Source organism: Callithrix jacchus, chromosome 10, assembly GCF_049354715.1.
Source record: "Callithrix jacchus isolate 240 chromosome 10, calJac240_pri, whole genome shotgun sequence".
NCBI classification, from domain to species: Eukaryota; Metazoa; Chordata; class Mammalia; order Primates; family Cebidae; genus Callithrix; species Callithrix jacchus.
In genome coordinates, this window is record NC_133511.1 from 95,868,764 (window position 1) to 95,888,936 (window position 20,173).

Genomic DNA, 20,173 nt, shown 5'->3' on the forward strand with positions numbered 1-20,173 from the left:
AATCAGAACAGAAAACTTATTTTAGTTTGCCTTTTTTTTCCCACTTTTTGTTACCTATCTTTGTTTAATGGTTTGTGATAGCATTTATTTTTGTCACTTACGACATTTGATATTGTCATATGTCATTTTCATGTACAGTGAGTATTTGGAAACAAGGGGAGAAGCATTTGATTTTAACATTTTTAATAGCCTATAAAACATACATCATTTCTTAAAAGAATTATAAATTTCTTTAATGAAAATGTCACCTTTTATTTTAAAAGTTAGAGGAGATTTTTATGATGATTCCAGAAAATAATTATCTTGAAAGAAATGACTTTTGATTTTGGTTGCAAAGGTTGTTGACTGTACCACAGTAGCGGCCAAGGGGGTGAGTGGGGGCTATCTGCCATTCACTGAGTATGTACCCACCAGGCCCAGGGGGACACCTCTTTACACTCTGTACAAAAGCACCTTACAGACAAGCAGCAGCCCCAACCAGAAATAACATATTGGAAAAACACTGAAACATTTTTAAATGAAAATGTACAATTACCCCCACTTCCTTCCCCAAGTAGTAAAATAAAAAGGAAAAAACACACCCACAAGAATAAACAAAACCAAAACCAAATGTAGGGATGTAATCATAAGTTTGGCACTGAATCACCCCCACCAGCCCCATTTAGGGTAAATTATGAAAGCCTGCTAATCAAACACCTTTGACAGGGCCATTCAATTCACAACTCTGGAATGTGCCTTCTAGTTTCTACAAGGACTAACAGCCAAGCCAGAAACACACAGAGTATCTAAGTGTCAAGTGTCCAGTACCACAAGCCAGGTTATCAAGGTGCTTTGGATTTCATTATTTAGCACTTTCTGGTCAGCAGTCTAGCAGCATTCCATTAAACAAACCTAGTTTATTTGATAGTTGTTACAAATTTCATTAAATTTTAAAATTAATTAGGACACCAGGTAGTATGTTTGGAAGCCAAAATATACATTAAGTAACTATCTAATGTAAATCTATCTTCTAATCTTTGCCAATAAAATGTAAAAACTAAACACAAAACAAATATAGCATCAGTCGATTCCACATGGCCACTAGTCTCTAGGATCCTGGAGCCCACCCTTCCTGTATGCTGCAGATAAACGCAGGATGTGGGACGTAGATACTGCCCCTTGGAGCTTTGTGACCCAGAGCATGGTAACCTCTCTGAGGTGCAGCAACTGAAGCTGCAGATCAAAAATAACTTCCTTGTATGTTTGCTGGGAGGGGTGAATGAGATAAGTTTGTTTGCAAAATATACACCTGGCATGGCAACTTGTCACTTAATATACAGCAATTCTCATGATTATTAGAAACGTGAGTCCAAGTCCTGATTTCATAGAACCAAGTTTTCATTAAGATACCATTATTCCTTAAGACAACAAAGTAAGAAACAGTGTTTAATTTGGTTTGATTTTTAAAACGAACTGCAATGCATGATTTGGTATAGGAGCCTGGAATAGATAAAAATAATGCCATAAATGGCATGATTAGGACAACTGGCAAACTTTGAAAAAATGATTATAGATTACATAATAGAGTTGTATCAATTGATATTTCTTGATTTTGATAACTGTAGTGAGCTCATGTAAATGAACATTGATGTTCTTAGGAAAGACACATTGAAATATTTAGGGTAAAGGGGCATGATGTCTATGACTTACACTCAAATGCTTCAGGAAAACACACACACACACACACACACTACAGAGAATAATAAAGCAAATGTAGCACAACATTAACAATTGGGGAAATCTGTGTAAAGGGTGTGCGAGTGTTCATTGCATTATTCTTGCAACTTTACTGAAACTTCAAGAAATATTAATTAAACAATAATCAACGTAGGCCGCCCATTGATGTGAGAAGTGCTGTCTACACATTTAAGGGGCTTGATGCGAGGCCCTTCTGGGACTTCACCTTGGACTCCACTCCACTTTCACCTCTCTACGCTAGTGGCCTGCCCTGTGTGTGGGAATGGCTGAATTGAATTATGTGAACAGTGCCGTAATTATGTCCTCTTCCCTTTCATCTTCTTTGCAGGACTCCAAGTGAAAATGTGTGGAGTGAGCTAATGATTTGCCACATATCTCTGATGAGTACTATATTATTTGCATCATAATATTTTCATTTCCTCCCCTTGCACATAATGCCATGTTGACAGCAAGGTCAGTTAAGTTACTATAAGGGATTTTTAATGAAAACAATTATAAATTTAAAATAACTGTGTTTAAAGCATTTAACAGTCACTAGGGTCAAGTGATTACAGCAGTTACAAGCCCCATGGGACATGTTCACACCAAAACAAAGTGAATAAATTACCTCAGCTGGCGCATGTAATCACTAAGTGACCACAGGGGTCAGGCAGAGTAGAACCCTGAAGACTTTCACGCAAAACCAATAATGAAAATTTATCAGTCAAAGGTGGGGGTGGGCAGTGAACGTCAAGAATGAGTGAGTCCAGTGATAGACTGGAAGCAGAACTGACTCTCCTTACAGCTAGAAGGGCCAGGAAAATGGCATTCAAAAACCCAGGGGACACATGGAATAAAGATTCCTGGAAACAATACACAGGCAGGCTGGCGGGGAGGGGGGGAATTCAGATGAAAGTGATCTATGCAGTATCGGCAAGTTCAAAGCCAAACCAAATGCCACTTTGGTATAAGGATGACTATCCACACCCAGAAACCTGTTGCAGAGACTGGGAACGCATTGAGAGGTCTCCCACGTAGGGTAATAGGGATGGGACAGGATGTTAACGACAAAATTATCATGTTTAACATACACATGACGTTTGACATCTTCCAATCAGGGGCCTTTAATTTCATCCTCACAACTTTGTGACAACTTCCCCTTGTGGTAGAAAAGAGGGGGCTGAAGCCCAGGGAAGGAACACATCTTGCTCATAAAAGCACAACTACAAAGTGAGGAAAACCAAACATTTATTGGAGGATTGCTATTTGCTACAGATTCCGCTGAGCATATCCTCTCAGGCAGCTCATAATCAAAAGAAGATACCAAAAATTCTAAAAGTACTGTGTGCTAATGGTCTCAACATACTGTGCAGGGAGGAAGGTATGAGGAACCATTGGGAAAGCCAGGGCTACTTTCACAACAGAAACAATCTCTGAATTTGGCCTTAAACAATGAACACAAGTTCACAGAAGAAATGGAACAAGATTGGCAGGCAGGCAATGGGACCCACATGAGTAAATATTCATTATTCAGCAAAAATAAGTTCAGTGCTTACTACACACAGGCACTGTGCTTGTGATCTCATCAACAATTAGGAGCAAAAGAGACATGAGTCCTGTTCTTACGATGCATGCTTTCACTCACTCATTCACTCAATACACAGTTTTCGAGCAGCTCCCGTGTCAGGCACTGTTGTAGGTAGAGAATACAGTGGAAAACAAAACAAGTCCAGACCCTCACAGAGCTAGCTTTCAGTGGAGGAAAACTAACAGTAAAGAAGGATGTGCAAAAAGAGGTCTAATAAGAAGACCTTACAAAGGAGGTGGCATTTAAGCAGAAACTGACAGACTGAGGAGATGATTAATTAAAAGGTTCAAAGTGGGAACAAACTTGGACCAGAAAGTTCCTGTAGTCAAGAAGAGAGAACAAGGGGCCGGGCATGGTGGTTCACACCTGTAATCCCAGTACTTCGTGAGGCTGAGGTGGGCAGAACACCTGAGGTCAGGAGTTCGTGATCAGCCTGGCCAACATGGTGAAATTCTATCTCTACTAAAAATACAAAAATTAGCTGGACATGGTGGCTGGTGCCTATAATCCCAGCTACTCAGGGGGAGGCTGAGACAGGAGAATTGCTTGTGCCTGGGAGCCGGAGGTTGCAATGAGCCAAGATCATGCCATGGACTCCAGCCTGGATGACAAAAGTGAGACTCCGTCTCAAAAAGAGAAAAAAAAGAAGAAGAGACAAGATGGGAGAAAATGGTAATACACAAATCCAAAGAGCAAGGGGAGAGGCCAGAAAGAAGTGTGTGTGGTGGGAAATGAAGCTGGACAGAGAGATTGGACCAGTTCATGAAGAGCTCTGAATGCCATAGTAGACTATTCCATCTGTTCATGGTTCCTAAAATGTATTCCACAAAATATTAGTCTGATGGAAGGCCCATAGCAAAGAGGTACCAAGTCTTCATCAGTAAAAATGGTGATAACAGCATCAACAATTCTCAGAGTGTTGTGAGGATTAAATGAGTTAATGCAGGTACAGGCTCAGGCAACAGTGGGTGATCAATGAGTGTTAGTTATTATTGGGAGATTCCAGGAGAGATGAATGGCAGGTTGGGGCTTGGCAGTCTTTTTTAGGCACCACAGAGGTCAGAAAGACACTCAGGAAGAAAAGAATAAGATATAGTCATAGTTACAGGAGATGTATGTACCTGGATTAATGGTACTGTGAGTCAAAAGGGGAATTTAGAAGAACAAGCAATATTTGGGGGAGATATATTTCAGTTTGAGGTATCATCAGTTTTGAGGTGTCTGTGGACCTTCTACCATCTATGTCAAAATATCAGTCTCCAGTTAGATGTAACTATCTGGAGCAAGGAGGAGAGATTAAAACAAAATCAGCACTCCATTCTAACAATAAAACCTCAAATAATTATAATAATCTCCTAGGTATTGGTAGGCAGATTTGGTCTACCTTAGCCTATGACAAGAAATGGCATCATATCTGAAGGAAAGACAAAGCTCCCAGTCCTAGGCCTCCTACTGACAAATCTGTGCAAAATTGGGCAAGATCTTTGAACTCTCTTAGTTCTAGTTGCCTCATTTACAAAACGGGGAAAAATAAGGACAATCAGAGGCTGGATGCTAAAAGCAGCGACTTTGCTTCTACATTCTCAGTGCCTCCCACAAAGCAGTACCTGGCATTTAGGAGACACATAGAATATATGCAAATAATCTGAGGATGAAGTCCCTTCATGTGCTGGGACACAAGGACCCTGCTCTAGGATTTAAGGGGCTTCAGTGTTCCCTCTTGGACCAGATAGTTTGGAAAAGTTGAGGACTTTTTTGTTTTCAAAAAGCCACTTTTTAATTTTCTTTAACAGTGATACAGTTTTCATACAGTAAAATTCCTAAAATGTCACCGTGTTCAGGAAAGTGTTTTCTTGGCTTTTCTGCTAAGCTGATAAAGTACTAATTATGTATGTCTTGACTATGTCTTTTTCTCTTTAGGAGATGGGGAGATTTCAGGAAAGGAGAAAGCAAGAAGCTTAAAAATTGAAGGCTGGAACACAGAGTCAATCAATGACTTCAGCTGTCATGGTGGCTCCATTGTGACCCAGCCTATCCTTCCACCTTTCTGGATCTCCATCCATCCATCAGTAAGACAGGGATAATACTATCTGCCCATATCAACTCCCCTGAAACAATATAAGCATTAATGATCTAATATACTCAAAAGGTACTTTGAGTCCTTTGGAGGAAAGATGTCATATAAATTAAAGGCATAATAATTAATGTAATTTAAAAAAATGGCTGCCTATAACACAGAGGATTAGGTTCACATGGATCACAAAAGACATAGCCATCATGTCCTCAGGTCACTCATGATCCCTTCTAATGAAACAAAATCCAATCTTACTTATTTCAGCAAATTCAACTGTGCTGTGTTTGGGTTCATTTTTTCCCCAAGTACTTTACTTAATTCTGTATCAAAATTGAACTACACTTTAAAGTTAATTTTGTCCTATTGGAAAGATGCACTTTCACAGGAATTAGACCATGAAGTAATTCACATAGAAAAAAAATTCCTCAATGTAAAAAAAGATACACAGATAATATGCATGAATCCACAGATATTTGTATTAGGCTAATACTCTTATCCTATACTATTACAGACAAAACAGGATGTGTTACAGCTACCTGATAAAACAGACAAACAACTCATAGACACCTATTGAAATCTTAGAATTACACATCACAACAATGACAACAATGATGATGAGAAAGAGGAAAGAAAAAGATAGAAAAAAAAAAGACCCTACGTGGATTTCTTGAACTAGAAAGAGCTTTCAATAAATCGTAACTCTAGGATGGTTGCTAGGAAAACAAAATTATGAATCAAAAACTGAAAAGTATACTATTAGGTACAGTTTTTGTGAACAAACTAAAGATTAAGGAACTACTTGAATATTAAACTCTCAACAATAAGAATCAGAGATCTGGACTCTAGGGAACCCTCTGGTGTATCCTCCTTTGTAAATTGTGGGAAGAGTTACCTTATCTGCCCTTCTTAAAGCCTCTTACCTTTACCTCTTTATTAGATGTGACTACGAAGTATTCATAAACTTATATGACTACAAACATTCCAGTGAGGCTGCTCTGCTCATATTTCTGAAGTGATTCTCTGGGAAGTGCCGGGCCCTTTACTAGAGAAAATTGCCAGGTATCAATCTATTTTCTATTCAAAATGGCATCTCCTACCTTGCCCAGTTCACCAGCTCCAGTCTCCCTCTCTCTTTTTTTAATTGTTTTAAAAAATCTGAAGCCTTAAATGTGTGAAACATGTCTGGAAAGTATTATGTGAGTTTTTTAAAACAAATTAAAAACTTTCCCTGGTAAACTGGTTAATAAAACCTGGTGCTAGAGATTCTAAGACAGGAACGGGTGGGCGGGGGGAGGTGGTTCTGGAAGGAGGTATGGCAATGCTGAAGGGGAGAATGGGTGGGTCAGAATAAAGAGGGGAGCAGAGGTGAAAGGAAATGGGGAAGGAAGCAGGAAAGGGAAAGGAGAGGCCCTGCCCTCCAGTCTGTGTGATTCAGATATTAATTAGCGTTTAAGGTCGAGGCCCACGTTAAGTTTTGTCTGGAGTACCTGGCAGGGGACAGCATCAGGTTTTTGGTGGCCAGGTAGGGCCACAGTGTCACCATTTTCTCTGCTATGCAGGCAGAATGAGCCACAGGCCAGCAGGTCGCTATGACCCAAGAAACTTCAAGGCCACTTTCCCTGATTTTGCCCTCCCCGTGTCTCTCCAATTTCTGCCCTCCCGGGAGTAACAGACCCTCAACAACAGAGCATGAAGGAGCTGTCACTGCACAGCATGCTTGGAAAATGTCATAGTAGCAAATAACATTTCCTGACCAGTCACTACTTGTACACATTGGGTGTTCTTTATCTTATTTCACTTCACAACAGCCCTTAGAGGTTGGCTACACTAAGCATTAATAAGTCTCCTTTTACAAATGAATACATTGAAGATCACAGAATTAATAATGTTGAAACCAGGATTTAAACATAGACAGGCTCAATCCAATACTCATCGTGCTTTTAACCTGATACCACACTGCCTTTTTATACACAAAGCACACACTTGTGCACATCCACCACACCACAGGATACATACCAGCCATTAACAGCAGTTACATGTGAACTATATAGGATATATTGGCAATTTTTTTTTCTGTATCATTATTTACTTTTTTTTTTTGAAACAGAGTTTCACTCTATTGCCCAGGACGGAGTGCAGTGGCATGATCTTGGCTCACTGCAACCTCTGCCTTCTGGGTTCAAGCGATTCTCTTGCCTCAGCCTCTTGTGTAGCTGGGACTCTAGGCACATGCCACCACGCCTGGCTAATTTTTGTACTTTTTTTAGTAGAGACAGGGTTTTGCCATGTTGCCCAGGCTGGTCTCGAATTTCTGACCTCAAATGATCCACCCTCCTTGGCCTCCCAAAGTGCTGGGACTACAGAGATGAGCCACTGTGCCTGGTCTGATTATTTACATGTTTTTACAATGAACATGTGAGTTTTCATAATTAGAAAATCATTTGTCATCATTTATTTAGTTATTTATAATTGAGACTGGATCTCACTATGCTGCCCAGGCTGGTCTCAAACTCCTGGGTTCAAGTGATCCTTAGGCTTCTACCTCAAAGTGTTTCAAACTACAGATGTGTGCAACTGCATCCAGCTATCATCGTCTTTTAAAACCCTTTAAAGGGTGAAGATTTGCTGCCACTAAGGCTACTCAAAAATGTGTGACACAGACTCTCAAACACTACTGAGAGTATTATGAAGAAATTACAAACTTTATGAAGAGAAATTTGACGACACATAATTTTTAAAAAATACCCATCATCTAAAGAAACAACTCTACTTCTAGGAATATATCCTATGAATATAATTAAGGATGTTTGCAAAGAGAGAGCAAGAAGGAGGTCCATCACTCCAGTGCATAAAATAATAAAAGAATAGAAATACCCTACATGTCTAGAAATCTGGCTAAATAAATTAGAGTGCACCAGTGTAACAGAATGCTATGCTGACACAGAGCATGATATGTTCATTTTTTTAAGTTACAAGATACATGCATAGTTTCATCAATTTTAAAAAAACAGTCCTTAACAAAAGCCCTTAATGGGGAAAGATTTCCTACTATTGAGGCTATTAAAAACAGAAACAGAAAGTAGAAGCATTTTTGAAATGCAATACACCAAATAGTAAGTAGTTACTTTGGAAATAGGATTGTGAAGAAATGAATACTTTATAGTTTACACATGTCAAATATTTCAATTTTTATAATGTCATATGTATCTTATAATGAAAGTTTCTTGAGAAAAAGTATTTTAGCCATAGTCAGTGATGGAAAAATGGTTGATAATATTTTGTTAAGATGAAAAATACAAAAAAATACTGCTGTAAGACATATTTTGGTAAAAGACGTATGTCTGTGTGTAGGGGTGTGTATGTGTATCAACAGAAGACATTCTATATGAATTCATACTAATGTTAACAGTAGTTACCTCTGTTCATAGGTAATTTTGTTTTCTTCTTTTCACTTATCTCTAAGTTAAAAGGAATGCACATATATAACATGTATTATAAGAATAAAATAAATAGCTCAGGCTGTGAAGATTTTTCCTAAAGACCAGCTCCTAAACTTCAGGCCAACAGCAGGATCACCAGAAAGGGAATATACTCTTCTGAGCGAGGCAAAAACTAATTTGTGTGTCTGCAATCTGGGATGTTGGTTACAGTCACACTCTGTTATAGCCACGCCTAACACAAGGCTCCTACAAATATGAATGAACCTCTTACTGAGATTTTCCTTGAAGCATCTTTGTTCTCCCTTTTTGGGCTGGAGAAACTGAAGCTCAGAACTATTAAATGACAACCCAAAGCAAAGAAAGGCCGTAATTAGAAGTTCATGGCAATGGCGCTGTGTTAAAAGGAATTTTTGACTGATTGGATTGTTGTATATAAATTTTGACTGAAAGATTAGACCACCCAAGAACGCTGTCTTTCTAATTATAAAGTGGGAAACTAAACAGCAACAATATATCCTTCTTATTTCTGCACAGGATATAGGATTCACTAACAACAGCCAATAGGATATTGTAGGTTCTTTGAGAATAAAAGAAAAAGGAAGGAGAGGGAAGGATTAGGCACTATACATACAGTGTGACATTAATTTTTTTTTTTTTTAATATGTAAACAGAGTCTTGCACTGCTGCCTGGGCTGGAGTGCAGTGGCGCAATTCTGGCTCACTGCAACCTCCGCCCCCCAGGTTCAAGTGATTCTCCTGCCTCAGCCTCCCAAGTTGCTGAGATTATAGGCACCCATCACCATGCCCAGCTAATCTTTTGTATTTTTAGTAGAGGTGGAGTTTCACCACATTGGCCAGGCTGGTCTCAAACTCCTGACCTCCTGATTCACCCGCCTCGCCTCGGCCTCCCAAAGTGCGGGGATTATAGGGGTCAATCACCGTGCCCAGCCCAGTGTGACATAATTTTAAAGTTTGGCCAAAAGTGCAGGCAGGAAAAAACATCTTGTACCTTTTGGTTCATCCACTCACTCAATGATTCAACAAACATTTGTGTACACCGACAATATTCCAGGCCCTACACTCAGAACAAGGTGTACCGAGAGCACTCATTATGCACACTGCTATCCAGTAGGGCAGAGAAACAAATAAACAATGGCATAGCCATGGGAAGGGTGGCACAGATGGGTGACTGATGTTATTAAGGGAAATAGCTAACTGAAAGAGAACCTGTCATAACGGATGAGTTCTCCTAGAGCTGGTCATTCCAGGGAGTGGGAACAGCATTTGCAAAGGGAGAGAAGTGTGAAGGGACATGCTGCATTTGAAGAATGGGAAGAAACTGGGTGTAGGCATAATGAAAAATCAGAAATAAGAAGGCGGATGTGCGATCAAACGATCAGGTCTTCTAATGCCCATTTGTGCAGCATCCATGAGCATAACTGCAGTATTTAAGAAGGCTACCAAATGTATGCTGAAGATGAAAGCATAACAGGGACGAAATCGAGTGAACAGGTGGGAGGAACACAAGGCCAAAGTGAAGGAAGGCCACACATGGTAAGAGGCTTTACAGAATGTACCTTTGGGGAAAGTAGTATGAGAAGCTACTGATGCTCAAGGCAATAAAAACAATCACATTTTAACTGATAGCTACTTTAGTTCACAAGTTTATTTTTAAGCCGAGTCTGTGCTTGGTATGCATTTTTGCCAAGATAAGAAGGAAAATGTGATTAACTGTTGGGTGGCAGGATCCCAGTTCAAATCACCAAAGCCTATTCATGACTTACCTAGAACACACCTGAGCTAAAATATTAACGAGACAATAGAATTTGACTATCACTTTAAAAAGTATTCCTTTGTCCAGGCGTGGTGGCTCATTTCTGTAATCCCAGCACTTTGGGATGCCAAGGCAGGCAAATCACCTGAGGTCAGGAGTTCGAGACCAGCCCGATTAACATGGAGAAACCCCTTCTCTACTAAAAATACAAAATTAGCTAGGCATGGTGGCGGGTGCCTGTAATCCCAGCTATTCGGGAGGCTGAGGCAGGAGAATCGCTTGAACTGGGAGACAGAGGTTGTGGTGAGCCAAGGTTGTACCACTGCACTTTAGCCTGGACAACAAGAACGAAACTCTATCTCAAAAAAAAAAAAAAAAAAAAAAAGTGTATCTTTAGGAAAGATTTACCTGTATCTCTTTCCAGATACTCTGACAGTAAATCTTTGTCAATAAGAAGCCACCTGTCGCTCTGACCCTGGACTGGATCCCTGAGGACAGCACAATGGGCAGCAACCGGGTAGAGAGAGGTACAGTTTGTCTGGGCGGATGAAGGACTGGGATGTCTGATTAGCCAGATTGGGGAGAGATGGAAAACAGGGGCTCTGTCACTCCCTCCAGCTGTCAGATCTAGGGATTCAAAGTTTCATTTCCCAATCCATGACAGAGATTTGGGAGGAAAGGGGGTCACTGGGGTGGTAGCTGCAGTTTTTAGAATATCCTGATCATTTCAAGTGTTCATAAATGGGAAAGACTTGCCCAAAAAGACAATATTTCCAGGCTCCCATCAGTAGCTACTCATTTCCAGGACTGGTCAATGAAATGCTAATGTCATAACATAATTCAGACTATTCTTTAGAGCTTATGTGCATCAGTAGAATTCTTTACAGGTATTTGCTTTGTTGTAATTCACTGCCACTGGAATTGTCTATACCAAATGGTGAGAATATTTGCCCACCTCACAGTGCTCATCCATTGGCCAACTTACTTAGAGAGGCTGTGCCACGAATCAACTTTCACAGGAAGTAAACCACCTTAGATCCTGAGGCAGTTATTTGAAGAACCATGGCTTTAGCCAGGATGTGGTCCCTTCAACAGGGATTTCAAACCCCATTCTGGGAATAGAGATGATAAGAAAATACACTTGGGACTTGGAGTCTGAAGGACGTAAGTTCAAATCGACGAGGCCACTGCTGAATTGTTAAGTTCACCGAGACTCAGTTTCCTCATGAGTTAAAAGGAAGCTAATAATACCTAGTTCAAAAGTTGTCATGGGGGTTGTGTGAAATGACATATGTAATGTGTGGGTATAGCATCTAGACTTTACATGACCTAACATGCACAGATGATACATGTTAAGACATGTTAGTTCACCCACTCAACCCTGCCCCATCCAAGTTCTACCCCAACTTGGCTATTAATTATCTGAGAAACCAGGGACAATTCATTCAATCTCTCCAGGCTCCATTTCCACTTCTATCAAATTAGGAGGTGGGACTCCATGGCCTCCAAGGTCTCTTATTGTTTTTATACATTTTGGTACGCCCTCTTTACACTCTGGATCTCTCTTTAAATGCCCAGGGCCAGCTCCTTTTAACTGCCACATTTGGGATTCTATGCCACTGGCTCCATTGGTTTCCTCTACTCTGGCAGTTGAAAGTTGTGTATAGGCCAGCGGCTGTTCTAAGAACAGTAATAGCTTTATCACAGAGCATATCTTCATCACCACTGTAGGGTGTATTATCATTATGATGCCCATTTTAGAAATTAGCAAATCAAGGCTCAAGAGTTTACACAACTTATCAAAGGTAATGAATTCAAAACTGGCAGGGTCTTCCCAGTTGTTCAGAATCGTTACATGTTACACTCCCCCTCCATCCTGTAATGGTATCTGGTTTGAGTTCAATCTTCCTGTGAACTAAGATGAAGCTGTGCGAGATTATCTGATAAATTACCCATATTAATAACTTTCTCTGTTACACCTGCTAGGTGACATATGTACAGATTAACCAGGGACCATCATCTCTGAACCAACAAAGAACTCATGATGGGATTCCCAGGTCTTGCAGCTGCTAGGTCAAGGGTGAGATTCAAGATGGGCAGAGCTTAAACACATCTTTCAAATATGTGCACTGTTAGCACATAGTCAAACAGCTACTCAACTTAAGAAGCTACAGCACTTTCTAGTGCAAGCCTCAAATCTGCATGCTTCGAGGTGTCACAAAGCCCTGTCATAATATCACAGAATGACAAAGGAAAAGGGCTCACCTTTTGGAGTCAGACAGTCCCAGGTCTACTAGCTGAGTAAACCTGGGTGGATATTCAGCCTCTATGAGCTGCTAATATACTAAATGACCTTCGGTAAAATGGGAATAACATTAGCAACTTCAGAGGGATGTTACAGGTATAGAGGGAGTACCTGGCCTATAGTAGAAACAAATTAGCCCAGAGACAGAATAAAAGAGCTTGGGAGACAATGAGGTTGATTTCAATAATCGGGGTAGTCTACACAAGAGTAGAAAGACAGAAATCAGAGATTAACTGGACTCTAAATGCCTCCCAAATCTATGAGACCCATGCCCCACTGACAGCTGGATGCCCTATTATGGCAAAAGCCCTAAAGCCCTAGACTGACTGATCTGACCTCTAACTCCACTCTGCCAGGCCACCTGGCAGCTGCTGCTAGAAGTACCCTTTCAGTAAGGTTCCTGATTGATCCAAGTGGTAGAGTAATATCACAAACCATCTCTTACCCTCTGAGCACCATGAGGTTGCCTGGGTAACAGTGAGCTATTCTTGGCCCTCTCTATGGGATCCCAACTTCTCTACCCATATCCCATGGGCTCCCTTCGGTCTCACATTCTGTACCCATGCTGAAACCTCTTCCTCCTGCCTCACTAGATCAGAGGGGAAATGAGAAGAGAAGGAACTGGCCATGCAGCTCTGCCTTAGCATTTTATTTCCTTATCATCAGATTTCCTTAGTTACGGCACATTTCCATTTATGGAGTACTTTCCCTTATAAAATCTCCCAGTGTTCACTTCTAATCTACTAAATAATTCCTCTGGCCTCTTCTTGTTTTTACCCTTTAAATATATGTTGATGGTTCATTCGCCACATTCCCCGTTCAGTTATTAATGGTCCACAAAAACTCACTAGCAGCAATCATTTACTGATTAATCTACACAACAATCCGGAAAGACAGGTAGTATTAATCCTTAGTCCTGCAGGGAGAAACCAAGGGGAAAAGGCAGGTTAACTCAGTTGCCCAAGGTCAGTGGCTAAACAAGATTACAACCAGGACTAACTGTCCTGCTTTTCTATAAACACTTCCCACAGTGCTGTTGTCCTCTTTTAAAAATCAACATTGTCAATGCAGCTTGATAAAGTTTGTGCTGAAATTCCATTGACACAAACTAGTTTAAAATTGTCAAAATTTACTCAGCAGTCATTTTAACTGCTAATAGTTCACGAATAAAATTTGCTAAAATAAAGAGATCATTGTACTTGAAATTTTATAGAGGCAAAAAAATAGAAGTGTAAAGATCTGGATTTAGAACCAACTCTGCCATTATGAAACTGAGAAAATCACTTAACTTCTCTACATCTCTGTATCATCTGTAAAAATGAGATTATGCTAAATGATATTTAAAATATCTTGTTGTTTTAAATAACATGATTGAGTGCCCACTAAAACAGCACAAAATATAAATGCTCCAACATCCAATGCTGCCAAGACCAGGGTAAAACTGGTAACCATACATTTATTCACTGGAAGTGAAGCACACAGCCTCAGTGCCCTTGGAAAGCAAGATGCCAACATGCAGCAAACACCATAAAGAATTTCATATCCTTTGACTTAGCAAATTAAATATAGCATTTTTCCCTAAGAAATAAACCAGTGGAAACAAAACAACATACACAAACAAAAACACACATTTCAGTGCTAGCTAGCAGAGGAAAAATGGACATCAGTTTAAATGCTCATTTTTAGAGAGATGTCTTATTAAAGGAAGGCATAGCCAACCATATGAATGCCTTGCTGCTATTAAAAAGAATAAATATAAAAATTATGCAAAAACATTTTAATTCTTACCAATAAATACTATTAAATGAAAACAGCCAGAAGTCAAGGAGCAGATATGTACTCAGATGTCAACCATATAAAATATGAATAGATAAGCAAAGTCACATGAAAAATCAAAATGATTATGTTAGTTAAGTTTATTGCTTACAATTCTAAAATGTCATCTTTCCATTAACACATACATCTTATTTAATCAAATGTTAAAAAAATTTTCAAACCCTGCTTTAGTTTGATGGAAAACAAAACTGAAAAGTTTTTTGCCTCAATCTCCCAAGTTATTTTTGTTGGCTGACATAGTATTGATGCTGTAATGCTCCCAGAGTGATGTCTGCCCTTTGCTATATAATTCTTCACATCTTTAGCGATTCTCAAATCTCAGAACACTTGCACTTCTTTCCCTCTGAAAGTGGAACCAGTATCCAACATTTTACAGTAACTGTGACCTGTGGGTGCTTCCATAACACCCAGAAACTTACTATTATCCCTCTTACAGGACACAGGGCAATTTCATATCCCAAGTTTTAGGTTTACAGTAATACATCTGATGTTTTCAGGGGACTTAGAACACCCTCCAGCTCACTTAGACAATCTGCTCCCAAGTAGCACTGTGCTATAGGAACTTTGCTTCATAGAAGGACTTTTATCTTCCCCTTCATTTTTAGAAATGTTCTCTTACTAGTAGGTCATTTGTATATCTTTGCTTATAATATCTGGGAAAGATTGCAGAGCCAATGAATTAAAAATATGGTTCTAGGTCTCCTGTGTGCCAATGCATGCCCTCATTAAAGCAGAATGAGTGAGATGAGATCGGTTTCAAAGCTTTCCATCCCTTTGCCCCAGAGCCGCCAAGGCCAGGCACTGAAAGGATGCACAGTAAAATTAAATATCTAAAAATTCATCTTTAATTAACAGAATTGGATTAAAGCTAGACACCACCACATATCATACGAGAAATGGCTGAGCTGGCTTCCAAGTGCTCTAATTCAATTAGGACGCAGTGAGTGACACTCGGACGGGAAAGGTTAATTGGGGCCGCCAGAACGCAATCATTCCTTACCTAACCAGTCATTAAACTTCTTAACCTCTGAGGGCAGTCCCAGCTCGGTGAAATCGCCTGTGTGGAGAAGGATGTCCCCATAAGGCATCTGGATACCATCTGTTCTGGAGTGTGTGTCTGAGATGCAGACAAACCGCGTGTGGCCCGCTGGTTTTGGAGTGTCATATGGGATGGGGTCGACCCTAAAGTAGACATAACAGATCCCATAATAGTTAAACATATTAGAACCCTTGAAATTGTCATCACACATACATATTTATTGTTATTCATGAACACATCCAGACAAACTGATGCAAAGGCAGAAGGGCCCATTGTAATAAAGGACACTCCTGGGTGTAAAAGCAGCATCACACATCTACAAAACCACTGGGCAAATTCAAAAAGACTTACTTACCTGGTAGGAAAATTAAAAGGAAAGAATATCTTACATATAGAGTTGAAATAACCCAGGAAACTGATAGAGTGATTAATGGTGAAGTTTAGGGATATTGAACCCCAACTGGGGAAGCAAAATTATGCTATTTCTCTCTCATCATGCTCCAATTGATCCCACTACTCATTAGGAAATGGATAACTAATTTATTCCTTCTTAAACATGCATAACTTAAGCAATGAACTAATTTACAGAGAGCAGTCTGCACATGCTCTGCCAACTGAGATGTGAAGAGACAGCACTTATATTTAATTTCCTTTCCACAACCATTCAACACCTGTATCTTCTTGTTTTTGCTGAGATTCACAAATCAAACTGTAGGGAGGGAAGGTGATGCCAAAATAACAGGGCTTTGAAAAAGGGAAAAAAAGACGCTGGATGTTAAAAGAACTTTGTCAAACTCATTTTGACCACGATGAATTATCTGCAGTCCCAGTTATACCTGATGTTACTAGGAATGCTCAAGTGCCTTGGGCAAAGAATATATTCAGTGCAAATATTAAGCCTTTTAATGGGATGTATATATCTACATATGCATTAGTATATGTATAGTTTCAGAGACCTAAGCACTATGAAATTACACCAGGGCATAAGAATCAAAAGGCAAAATGATCAACCCGAAGCAAAGAAAATGAAACAGAACATTCTCATTTAATTGAGTGTAACAAAGTGTACTAAATAAACTTGGTAAAGAAATGCAAATCTGACTCTTCAAGCATACAGTTTTAATTATTTAAGGGGTTTGTCGCAGAGTTAAGGAAGCTTTAACTATATTAACTCTCCACTGACAGTTTCCTTTCTCTGTAGGAATGTACACTTATTTTTGGATTATGGGTACAAAGAAACAGTTATAAATGCAAAGAGAAGGTCACAAGAGAAACAAGATTAGAGTGTGAAACGTTAAATAAGGAACAATGTTTCATATTGCAGCCCCAACCCTTGATAGTTAACATGCAGCAGTGAACACACTGAAAGCCCCACACAAGACTCCCTAAACATACTGCCTCTACAGGCTTTGTTTAATTTGTTTTCTTTTCCTTTTATATTTTTAAAAGAAACAATCTGTTTTAACAATGACAATTGCAGTGAGGGAAATAGAAGACATCAGTGTGCAACCTGGATAGTCTCACATTTCTTCAATAACTAACCTTTTTATTTCCTCTTATCTGTGCTGGAGAAGAAGGAAAATAAGAGGGGCAAGAAGAAGGAAGGGCAGAAGAGAGGGGTGGAGGGAGGAAGGAACTATGAACTGGTTATTACAGTGGGTTGTAATTGAAAGCCCAAAAAGAAAGTTTAACTTCTGCAAAAAATTAATGGATTTTACCTGATAGAAAGGTTAGAGATTAATATGCTGTTACAACATAGAAAATTCACTAATCCACTGAGATCTCATCAGTAACCTGGAAACCCTCCTCTTTAGAGTCAATGTTGCTTTTTTAGATGTAAAAATGTTTGATGTCTTCCTTTTCAGCACTGAGACTTGGTTACACTCAGTCTCAGTGCTTACAATCTTAAAAACATTTTATGTCTTCGAAAAGTCGTTTTCCTGATGAATGACTGACTGTTCCCTGCTGAGGCCCACTGTCTCTCTCTCTGAAAGTGGTAAGTAATATTCCTACACCATTCCTATACCAACAGTTAAATGCTCACTAGAATGGGACTGTTTGCATTTATACTTAATGTACCAACATTTGAATGAAAATTTAATAAATCAACCAACATATCTCTAAATATATGAATAAATGTAGTATCTATCTATTCTAGTGTTTCTTTGTTTTCTTTCATCATATTGCTAACATATAGACCAACCCCAGTTCTCCGTTTCTATAACTCCGCTAAGCTACAGACCCAGCTACTGCATCAAAATCCTTTGGGAGGCCATCTCAGCTTATCAGAGAGACATGATTGTCATCATTTTGAATTAGACTAGAAGTAGCACAGATGTAAACCTCGTGCTGTAAACAGGTCCCTGTTCTATGAATCTACCCACTTTAGAGTAGCCAGCCATCACATGGTACATAATTGATTCCCCATCTTGGCTCCATACTGGACAATAAATTTTCTGACATTATGGGGAACACCAGACAAATTCTGAATCACTTCAAGCTCTTTCCCCACCTCCCACCTCCTTCAGAGAAACATTTAAACATCCAAAGGCCAAGGAATGTTAGAGAGGACGGGACAGTAAAAAGGAGAAAAGTGTTTCTTCTCAGCTTTGAGCTAAAACAGTATTTCTTATAAGCTTTGAGTCCAAAGTAGACAGCAAGACAAACAAAGAAGGCTCACCCATCAACACCACCACCATGATGCCACCAAAGAGAAACAATCTGTAGACATTAGGGAGAATGCACAGAGGATTGATTCAAAGCAGGGGATGGGGGAAGTGAGGTGTATATAGATGCATATGAAAATTTATATAAATCCCCTGACCCAGAAGCACTGAGAATCTTTGTTTTCCATAGGACTAAGTACAAAGCAAGAGATGGTTTCAGAAGAGAAGCCAGTGCGACACGCCAGAACCACTCTGTAAGATAGTATGACAAATATCACCTGGAGCTAATAGGAAGAAGACATTCCCTGCCTCCCCTTCCCCCACCACAGGCATTCAGAGTTGAAAATAAAACCTCTAGTAGAGTGGAAAAATTCCAATGGAGAGCATTAAAACTGAGACCACCCTCAGGAAACTACTCCTCCCAAATTCGGCATTTGATAAACACCTTGAAAAGTGAAGATGGCCAAACATTTTCACTATAAAAGTACATCTAGGGGAGACCCTGACTGCTATTGGAACATCCTATCTGATCACGTTGTGTGAAGACCTTCACACTACATTTTCTTCCTTAGTTTACAACTTTACCACTTGCTGTTTGTGCTGCTGAGTTCTCAAATGACATAACATTTCCCCCAATTCATCATGTCAAATATCCTAGCAAGTGAATATCTTACCAAGGCAATCTAAACCCCAGAGCCAGATTCAAATATTAGAGCGAGATTTGCACATATGTTTGAGTACACCTGGGGGAAAACAAGATGACATGGGAAGATGAGAAGAAAACGCAGCCACAAAAAATCCCAGAGCAGGACAAAACCTTATGGGGCATCTGGTTCAATGCTTTACATGACGCCTGAATCTCCTCTATCCCTTCCCTCTAGATGACATAATGTTTTGTGTTTGGTTGGTTGGTTTTTTTGTTTGTTTGTGAGACAGGATCTCACTCTGTCACCCAGATTGGAGTACAGTGGTGCAATCATAGCCTACTGCATCCTTGGCCTCCCAAACTCAAGTGATCCTCTCACCGCAGCTTCCAGAATGGCTGGGATTGTAGGCACAGGCCACCACACCCAGCTTATTTTTCTTATTATTAGTAGTAGTACAGATGAGGTCTTGTTATGTTGCCCAAGCTAGTTTTGAACTCCTGGACTCAAGTAATCTTCCCACCTTGGCCTCCCAAAGTGTTGAGATTATAGGCATGAGCCACCTCACCTGGCCTAAATTTTCATTTCAAGATTTCCAGAGAGGGAGAGCTCCTTCTTCCCCCTGTGCAACCCATCCTGGTTTTTGATAGCTTTACTTGTTAGAAAGTCAGATTCTGTCCCTCTAAGAAAGCTGAGCATGGTGCAAAGACTTTGGCTTGGAACCTGAAGACTGAATAATAATTTTAACTTAGTAATTGGCTTCCTTGATTCCTTTAAGCTTCATTTTTTTCTCATCTGTAAAATGGGAATAATAATGCCTAATTTGCTATTTGCTATGAGGATACAAACTATCAAGTACATTTGACACACAACAAATGCTCCAAAAATAGAGCAGCAGAATAGTGTAAGGGTGAAGGATGTTTGGCTGTAGAGCCAGACTGCCTGGCTCTGAAATCCACTCAACTTATTAACATGCAGCTCCAAGCAAATGGCTTAACCTTTGTGCCTTGATTCCCCCATCAGTAAAATGGATATAAATATAGTACCTATTTCCTAAGACTTTTACGAGAATAAAAAAATGATAATGTACT

General features: G+C 39.7%; 1 protein-coding gene across 6 annotated transcripts in view; it reads right to left on the reverse strand.

Annotated features, from left to right (window-relative positions):
* The window catches only part of MPPED2 (metallophosphoesterase domain containing 2), a 174,883-nt gene that overhangs the window by 109,590 nt on the left and 45,120 nt on the right, over positions 1 to 20,173 (reverse strand). For 5 of the 6 annotated variants that reach the window (XM_035262295.2, XM_002755136.7, XM_078339282.1 and 2 more), the window contains one exon: positions 15,734 to 15,915. The exons of the other annotated variant lie outside the window; for it this stretch is intronic. In XM_035262295.2, the coding sequence (XP_035118186.1) occupies positions 15,734 to 15,915 (182 nt within the window). The remainder of the gene's footprint in view (positions 1 to 15,733; positions 15,916 to 20,173) is intronic. 6 annotated transcript variants of the gene reach the window in all.